The following is a 10,162-nucleotide window of genomic DNA, read 5'->3' on the forward strand; positions in this document are numbered from 1 at the left end:
TCTTCTAAGAACAATAGACATAAGCTTATATTACTTAAATGTATTCAAATCAAATTTAATTGGTTATGCACATGTAGGATATTTATCTAATCCACACAAAACTTGATTTCACGTGTAAAAGTACGATTATTTTATAGTGTTTTGTAAAACAATCTATAGTTGTTAGGTTTTCTCACTATCCAAAATTTTGGCAATTCATGTGGTAAGTTGTGAATGTGTCTGGTTAAAATATATAACTCAACATATTTGAGGAGCGTGTGGATTGTCAATCAAAAAGCAAATTTCAATAACATTATAAGAGGGTAATGTCTCTTGTAAAGCCCAATTAAAGAAAGATATATTAAAGGCAATAAGACAAAGCACATTTCACCAAAGTTATTTTTCACTTATGATCTCCAAGAAAATGCTGATATTATTGTTCAACAAATTCATTCAAGTGATAATCTAGTAGATTGTTCACTAAAGCTTTTCCTACTATAACATTTGAAAGGTTGATAGAAAAGATTTGAATGCATTGTTTAAAGATCTTAAATAACACAGTCATCAGGGAGACTAAAATATGCACCATACTCTATTCCTTCTTAAAGGTTTTTCTCATTGAGTTTTTTCTTGATAAGGTTCTTAATAAAGTAGTATTTCAAAAGCATATTTTTGAAAATAATTATGTATTTTTTTCCTTCACTAGGTTTGTTTCCATGATGTTTTTTCTTATTAAGGTTTTAACGAGGCAAATTCTAAATACAATGGACATTTAAGGGGAAGTGTTATAATATATGTGTAAATGTCCATTATGTTGTGACCCAAGAAATTCAAACCAAGTCAAACAGTACAATAGGCTAGACACAAAAATGTAATCTGATTTGAACTCTTAGATTTGATTATACATATTTAGATTTAGATATAAATTAAATTGGATTAAAATTAGGAGTTAAAGAGTTATTAGCTTATAAATAAACCCCTTATTTCATTTGTAAATACATTCTCAAATAATATGTTCTTACTGTATTAATAATTTTCTCTTATAATTATTCTTTCAATTTATATTTCATAACAAATAAATATTTTATTTGATGTTCTTTTTATTTCAACATTCTTTCTTCCTTTTTCTGAATATGATTTAAAACAATAGTTTTTGAATTTTAGAATTTCAACATTTTAAAGATATTTTTATAATTTTTTTCATATAAAATTATATAAGTTTGCCTCTTCGAGCCCTTTCTCCATGTTTGCAGTACCTAATACAGTAATCTATTATTTTTATTTCTTCCATATCTTACACCATGACTGGATTCCCTTTTAAAACATGGGTTTTGCATCTACTACAAGGACTCAGCCTTTGCATTTATGTTAAGGTAAATTGCACCCAATGAAATATCCTTCTCACATATTTCATTAGAAAATATTTAAAAAATCAATAAATTAATAAATAACATCCTAATTTTACATAAAAAATTTAAAACTCCATGTTCAGTATATAAAATAATAAATTTTAACATATATATACTTCCTTCTCCCCATGTATAATGTCTTATTTTGATTTATCTTGGTCAAATCTTTTCAACTTTGACTCAAATTATTGTAAATGTTTTATCAAATTAAATGTTAATAAATATATTTAAAAACTACTTCATTAAAATTTTTTAATAGATTTTTTTAATGCTAATCAACGATCATTTAAAAAGAAGTTAGAAAGTTTTGAACAACGAAAATCAAATTAGAAAATTACTTATGCTGACGAAAAGGGTATATCATTTTGTCTTGAACAATTTCAAAAATCACATTTTTATCCTAAATCTTTTAATTTGTATAAAAAGTTTCCTTTCTCTTGACTCTAATCATTAACGTGGAAGATTAAGAATCTTTGCATAGGGTGAGATAAATAGTTGAGACAAGTAACAATTGTTGGATTTTCTTATAGAATCAAAGTATGGACTTACCTAATTTATTTTTTGTATTTTATCAAAATCAGCTTAGGTTAATTTAGTTTAATAAAGGGATAATATTATAGTCCATAATATGATCTAATAAATGGGTTAGACTCCAATATTAAATGTGGAATTAAAAGTGTAAGCTTGTATAAGAAACCCTAAATTAGGGATATCAACAAGTAGAGTATTTACTAATTTTGAGATATTTGGACCTAATTAATAAGTAAGGTACCCGAACCTTACAATTATCTGAATAATTTTAAAATTTACTATCTGAACCCGAACTCGAATGTTATTACCATCCCACTTCTCATGCGATCAAATGTTTGGGGCATATGAGACATTATCTTTTTACAAGTTTGATATCTTTGTGCTGGCTTTGATGAGTTACTAATATAGAGCTCCCAAAATTTAAATGTGCTCAACAGCCGTAAAATCCATTAAGCAATATGAATTTAGTAATGGAACGGTTTAAAAGAGTGGTGGGATGGCTTCCCCATCATGTGTGAGTGAGATATGTTGTGTCATGACTCGGCACTCCCTTTGCGCTTGTGACAACCGTCGCGAAGTCTCAGTAGACATTCATTACCCGAAATGTCAACCGAAACCTCGCAAGGTTCTTACATCAGTTTTCCACTTCCCCTGTGAGCAATAGTTACTAAATATCGAGTTAAAGAGAATATAAACTATTTTAGATAAAAAACAATCAAAATAAAATTTTTGCCACATAGGGGTATTTTGGTCATTTTTACCTGAAAATTTCAAAACCTGATAAAAATACAACATATGATAGAATGATATCCATTTCCGATTAAAAATAAATTTTTGTAATATAAATCATCCATTTGGAGTGAAAAGTTGGCTAATTAGACTAAATAAAAATATTCGATAATATATTTCATTTTCTTATAAAACAATTTTTATAGAACTATGCATAAATAATTTTTATAGCGTAAAAACAAAATAAATTCATACACATAGTGATACAGTAAACCAGGTATTCAAAATTATCCTACAGTGCCATATGGACCTCGAGATTACCAAAAGTGTGCAAGAATGTAGACCTACGATTTCCAAGGAAGTAAGTCCAAAAGAAATCCTTGATGAAATCGACTGCCTACAGACTATCCTGAACTTGAAATGGTTAAAAAGAAAGGGTGAGTTTTCATAAACTCAATGAGTAAACAAAGTCCGTCATTAACTTCTAAAGCCGAGTAAATGGAGATAGTTAACTTTTCATCATACCATAATCCACAACATTTTGTACTTGTTTCAAATCATATAAAACAACACATTTCATTATAATACACATCACGACTTATGATTTTCTTAAAAACTTGGCTTGTGCCAAAAATCATACTCAGTGATACCTTGGCCGAAGCATTCAACCGAGTCCTCCAAGGTTATTGAGTTAACAGCTAGTCATAAAAACATAGTTTAGCCATCTTTTGGCGTTGGCAGAGTTCATCCTCAAGTAGTGGTTCGGCGTGAAGTGAACTCTATCGTACCTTAGGAGATATCCTTCGCGCCTCTCATACTAAGGTAAATATAACGGGGTTTACCGTGCCCCTCTAATAGGTTGGTCCACGGAAACTTGCCTACTGCAGTGGCTAATTAAATAACCCACAAATTAATAAAATTTTGACAGTATAACGTGGCTAACATAATACTACCCAGCCTGTCAAAAGAAAACAAACAGTTTAATATATTTCACAATTCAAAATCCCAGCCACATATGTCGTCACGTATCAATTCATAAATCATCAATTCCAAACAAAGGTACGTAAACTTAAATATATAGGCAACATCAAAGGTTGGTCTCCACTTACTCACATTTTCAAAAACATTATTGAATTGTAAAACAAGTCATAAACCTTATTCCTTTAAATCGATTATTAGTCATAAAACATAAAATTCATATAGGTTCAATATTCTTAAAATCATAAAAACGATTGTAAAAATACTCTAGATAGATAAGATGAACAGTGGTTACTCACTTTGACGAGAATTTACAACACTCCTAGTCTCGATCCTCGGGTGCAATACCTTTGCCCTTATCCGAGGGCTCACCACCTATACATAATGTGCAACAGGAAATTTCTAATGCTAAATTGTCACAAGCTATTCTATGTTCTATATGAATGCATGCAATGAAATGGGAGGTGTTCAACCTATCGCACACTATACACTATTTAATCGGTCTAAACGTCCAATTCGATTCCAATTAATTTATTGCACTTCCAATACTCCCCAAAATTCCACACACTTCAATAAAAATCTATTCTAAGTGCAATTACAAAAATATCCCTCATTATTGTGCAAATTGCTAACTAACGGGAGTAAAATTTTTCGGTACCCGTTTTTTATTTCCGGTATTCCTAAGCACCAAATACAATCTAAAGGGCATGAAAAACAACCAAATTCATCATCAAACCTCACCCATAAAATTCGGCCAAGATAGGTTCTATAATGGGCATGTGGATTTCTTACCTAATTTTCATACTAAATGTTACTAAACACCTAAAAACACAAAGTTACCTTGAAATTCAACTAAATTCATCACCAACTTTCTCTCTCTAAATTTGGCCAGCATATTGCCCCTCATGAAAACTTGAATTTAATTCATGAAAAATGGAAAAGAATACATGGGCAAGATGAATTTCAAGCTTAAGATTAAAAATCTTACCTTTAATCACCAATTTCTTGAAATTTCAACAAATTTTCCTTAGTTTTTCCTCCCTAGGGTTTTTCTTTTCTTTTCTTCTATTTTCTGCAGGTGCTGGTTGGCCTTCAAATTCTGAGTGGAAGAGTATGGGCTGGTTTTTAAATGGTAATATAAAAATATTTAATTTTTGACACATGTCACCTTTTTATTGGTCCACTTGTTTTAACTTAATTTTTAAGCCTTTTCTCACCACCACAAATGCTCTAATACTTATCCATAGTATAAAATAATAATAGGTAAAATTCTGGAGCTTGACATATGTCATGGTGGTGTAAAATCGTAAAATTCCAATTTTGCCCTTATGGACCCGAAAATTGACATTTTTACCCTTATGCTCGAAATTGAAATTTTTCACTACTCAATCTCAAATTATACTCCAATTGGTCAAACTTGATCAAAATTTTCATCCAACTTTCCAAATTTGCCCTCGGGTGGCAAAATTACCATTTTGCCTCTAGGTATGAAAATTCCTAATTGACTCCATTTTAATCCTCGAACTCCAAATCATCATATTAAATCATTCTAGGGTTTAAAAATTCTAAATTTCATCTTAAAATTCTTATTTGAACTAGTTCAAGACTTTAAATTAACTTAGTTGCATAACTAGTTACGACACCGATTATTTAACTATTTCTAAGGTATTCTAACATGCAGATGTGTCATCAAGTATATGGATGTTATGATGAGTATATAATGGAGTAGAGCTTGACATGTTGGACTTTTAGGATAAGACCCATGGTGGTCATCATATTTGGATAAGACTATTTAAGGTAATGTTTTACCCTTTTATCTTGATAAATTGAAGCTATCAAAATTATTAGATATTAGCATCATCTGATAAAATGTTATCAGGATTATCTTGATAAGAGTTACCATGTGGTCATTAAATGTGTATAAATAGGCTTGGATTTTCTAATATAATAATACACCAAGAATTCACCAAGAGTGTTCTACTACACCAAGAGTGCTCCAAAAATATAAGAGCAGAAAACTATTTTGAAAAGTGTGGTTATTTCGTAATTTATTTTTATCATATGTAAGTTTTCTTACATAAACTGTTCTTAATCTCTAATTATCTCACTCGAACCTTTTCCCTCGCACACGAAACTGCCAATGACATTGACATCAACTCTCCATCGAATTAATCACAAGAAATACTATTTAAATCAAGTAAATTACATTCGTGATCCTTAGTGCATACTATTTTGATCCTACAATTTTAAAATTAATTTGTTGGTTCTTATACTTCTAACGTATTTCAGTCAAGTTTGACGCAATTGTGATTTGGCTACACTTGTCTAACATGTGACGTAGACATTTCACATAATGTGTATATTAATTATTTGTTTATTTTTTAATTTGAAATTAAAATCAATAATATTATATTGAAAGTGTAAAATTAAAAAATTTCTTATTTATAAAAAAAAAGAGAAAATTTAATTTATTTTTATATTGTAATATTTCACCAAATATATATGAAAATTAAAAAAGAAGTGTCTAATTTTTTCCTTTCTAGGTTCTTTAATTATTTTTTGTATTTCCTTTTTCCATTTTTTCTTCTTTTTTCTCTTCTCCCACTCTTTCTGTCACCAATGAAGGGCCACATTCGGCTCAATCGATATCATGACATTGTTAGAGTAGAAAGGGGTTTTTAAGCCTGATCTCTTCCTTTCTTTTCGGATTGTCGATAGCAAGGGTTGATTTGGCTCCAATACTTGCTACAACTTCTATTGGACTAGATTCGACCTTTCGTTGATACCAACTTGCCCTTGGTCATGGTCGGGAGAGTGGAAAAAGAATAAAAGGGAAAAGGAGAGAGAAAATAAAAAAAAAATTCACATAGTCCAATTTTCATATAAGTTTTAGAGTCTTTAGAACTTTCCAATAATAGAATTTATGGCAAGATTCCCCAATGGATGTGGGATGTTGGGAAAGACTTTTTGGGGTACTTAAATCTATCTCACAACTCAATCACAGAAGTAGACCAACTTCCATTAAAATATATTATAACCCTTGACCTTAGTTCGAATTCGATTCAAAGAGATCTTCCAATTCCACCTTTGAAGACATCTATTTTTTTTTTTTATCTTAAATAGCAATCTGAGTGGAGAGATATCTGATCTTATATGCAATGTGAGCTATCTATATGTTTTAGACATGTCTCACAACAATTTGAGTGGAATTATGCTGCAATGTTTTGGAGAATTAAGCAAAAGCCTTTGCATGTTGAATCTAGGGATGAACAAATTTCATGAAACCATTCCTTCAACGCTTTCAAAGGGATGTCAATTGGAGAATCTAAATTTGAATGCTAATCAATTGGAAGGGCCTTTAACACGATCCATCCTTCATTGTAGAAGTCTACAAGTACTAGATCTTGGTAACATTAAGATCAATGCTACATTCCCTCATTGGCAGGGAACTCTTCAAGAGCTAAAAGTTCTTGTAATGAAATCAAATCAAATGCATGGTTCCATAAATGGCAAAAGGCATATGCATTATATTCGTAAGTTGCAAATTTTGGACCTCTCCAACAACCGTTTTACTAGACAATTGCCAACTGGGTACATGGAAAATTTCAAGGCTATGATGAATGTTGAAGAAAATAGATATGTCACGCCTTATATCGGTGGTTCTGATAAGACAAGGAATCAGTTCTACAGTTATTCTGTTCATTTGATTGAAAAAGGGCAAGAGGTTGAATTAATGAAAATTTTTGCCACATTAACGATTATTGATCTATCAAATAACAAGTTTCAAGGGGAGATTCCAAGAGTTATTGGAAAGCTTAGTTCAGTCATTGGGCTTAACCTTTCTCATAATCACCTTATTGGTCATATTCCACCATCATTTGGAAAATTGATCAATCTTGAATGGTTAGACCTATCCTCAAACAAGCTAGATGGAAAGATTCCAGAGCAATTGTTGAATCTGACAATGCTTTCTTCTCTAAACCTTTCCAAGAATGAATTTGTTGGGCGCATACCTAAAGGCGAACAATTCAACACGTTCGAGGATAGTTCCTATGAAGGGAATGATGGATTATGTGGTTTTCCACTCTCTAGTGATTGTAGCAGTAATGAAGCACGGCAGCCACCACCTTCAAAGTTACAAGAAGAAGATCACTCAAAATCTGAAATTAGATTTGGGTGGAAAGTTGTGTTAATTGGATACATGTTTGAATTTATGTTTGGATTGGGTATGGGATGTGTTATTTTTTGGACCGGTAAACCCAAATGGATTGTGAGCTTGGTTGAAGCCAAGCATCATCGAAGGCCAAAAAAGTAAAACAAAAATGCTCACACGACTCGAACAAGGAGTTAGTAATCATCAATGATACTGCAAGTACGTTAATTCTTGTTCATCGGAGGCACTTTTTATTTAGCTGTTGATAGTTTCTTTTGGTTGAATCAAGGTCAGTTGTTTGACTTCACAGTTAAAGCAACAAGGGTTGGGAAGGATATAGAGGTTAAGTTTGGCATATATATATATATATATAATTTCGAGACAAATATATACATGACAGCGTCAAAGTTTTTACAAATTAATCTGATATTGGTCCATGTTAATTATTATAATACTTAGTCCTATATTTTTTACTATGATTAGTATCATTCTTTTCATTGTAATTATTTAGAAACATTTGTGGGTAATGGGTACTCATTTATTTGCTTATCATTCGCTAAATTTCTCCATTTGTAGGTGATTAATGAATATGATCAAAATACAAGTTTCGTTGAAATTGATGAAGAAGAAGACGAAGAAAGCGCAAAAGCTGTTCGAATTATGGGTAACCCCACAGTATGTGCGGCATATATATATATATATATATATATATTTACAAAGCATGGTGTGCAATTTTCAAGAATAAAAGATGTTTTCCTTTTCTTCTGGTCAAGAATAAAAGATGTTTAGGGTGGCTATAATCTTCTTCTTTCATTGTTTAGATTAGTTAGCTGCGATATAAATCACATCTCCATAAATTAAATTTATTTTAAATGTGAGGATCTTGTGCTTCATATTGAAAATCTTAATAACTTATTTTATAAAATATTTTGTTAAAGGTTTTTAAAAAATAAAGTTAACTATGGATCAAGTCAAAGTCGGTAAATTAATTCTTTCTGATTTTAGGGTCAAGTATAGAAAAAAGCCCCTAAAAATTACATTTATTGAATTTAAATGAAATTAATGTGAATTAAGCTAATGCACAATGACAATGCAAGTGTGGTTTTTTATCCATTTTCTATTAATTAATATTATTTGCTTTTAATAAATGAGGTTTTATCCCAATGATTAAAAGAATGTCTTGAAATCTTTTAGGTCTCAAGTTCAAGTCTTGTTGTAGGTTGATTTATTTATTAATTTCTTTTATGAATGTAATAAAATATTATAATATTATAAGTAAGAAAATGAAAAAAAAATTCACATAGTCATAATTTTCATTGGGAAAATTGGATTTTCAATTACTTTTTGAGATCAATTTAGAGTAGTGAAAATTTTTGAGTAATTTATACTACTATAATGGGACTAGCCAAGTTGGTATCACAATGAAGAGACATAAATTCAGTTTGTGAAATATCATAAAACTTATATAATGATAAATATATATAGTATTAATTCGTGACTTTAAAAAAAAATTATTTGTTGATTGTAATAATACTACAAATTCAGAGTCGTCCATGGGTGGACTAGTTATTATTATATTTAGTTATTGGCTGCAAACGCGAAGAGAGCGTGGCATTATATACTTGTTTTTTCTCTTGGAGAAAATATATCATTTGTTAACAAAAAAACTACAGCCGACACGCATTGAAGTTTCAAAGTGCTATTATTTTTAATTTATGTAAAAAGTTTATTTGAAATTTTAGATGGACTTCAAAAATAAAATTTCTTGAAATATTTAATAAGTTTTTTAATATTAATATTTTCACTTTACTCTTCAATAATTCATAAAATTATAAGGAGAATTTTATTATTTTCACATTCATCATTTTAATTTGGTTCAATTTTTTATTTTATGGTTTGACTTAATCTTAGGATTTCTTTTGCCTGCAAGGTTGGGATGTTTGTGGAATGTGGCTAGGATGTGAGGTTCTCTGTTTTGCAGTGCGTTTTTTGGTTATCTGCAGATCTGATGCAGATGCTGCAGAGGTTTTGCTTCCCCTTTGTTGTGATTTCCAATGAAATTCTATTTTTTTAAAAAAATGGTTCAATTGATTTTATTTTTTATTTTTAGTGAATAATAGATTATTTTATTTTATTTATTTCCTTTCATTTTGAAATTTATGGTTTGTTTTAAATAAATTGGATCTTTTATTTTTTATTTATTAATGGATTGATATGTGAACAAATGTGAATGCATAAAAATGTTTTATTACATTAGAAAACATTTTTTTTAAATACTTTGTTCTTGGATTTGCTTTTTAATACCATCTAACCCAAGTTCAACCAAATCTTACTCCTATTGAAGACAAATAAAGGACGCATTTCTTATTGTCAAACTCTAAAA

At 30.0% G+C, this 10,162-nt stretch overlaps 1 protein-coding gene across 1 annotated transcript; it reads left to right on the forward strand.

The window, feature by feature from the left end:
* The first annotated feature begins 6,810 nt into the window (after positions 1 to 6,810).
* LOC148761716 (receptor-like protein 9DC3) lies at positions 6,811 to 9,837 on the forward strand. The gene is made up of 4 exons (XM_088808694.1): positions 6,811 to 7,937; positions 8,049 to 8,121; positions 8,356 to 8,454; positions 9,691 to 9,837. The coding sequence occupies exons 1-4, from the start codon at positions 6,811 to 6,813 to the stop codon at positions 9,835 to 9,837; spliced, it is 1,446 nt and encodes a 481-aa protein (XP_088664820.1).
* Positions 9,838 to 10,162: the final 325 nt, after the last annotated feature.

Source organism: Theobroma cacao, chromosome 7 (assembly GCF_053813885.1).
Source record: "Theobroma cacao isolate CCN51 chromosome 7, ASM5381388v1, whole genome shotgun sequence".
NCBI lineage: Eukaryota > Viridiplantae > Streptophyta > Magnoliopsida > Malvales > Malvaceae > Theobroma > Theobroma cacao.

Bases quoted from the DNA above. Each gene is read 5' to 3' on its own strand.
- LOC148761716 (XM_088808694.1), top strand. From the start codon at position 6,811: ATGTCTCACAACAATTTGAGTGGAATTATGCTGCAATGTTTTGGAGAA. The intron at 8,122-8,355 runs GTTAAGTTTGGC...CTCCATTTGTAG, and splicing joins GGGTTGGGAAGGATATAGAG to GTGATTAATGAATATGATCA. The intron at 8,455-9,690 runs GTATGTGCGGCA...ACTTAATCTTAG, and splicing joins GAATTATGGGTAACCCCACA to GATTTCTTTTGCCTGCAAGG.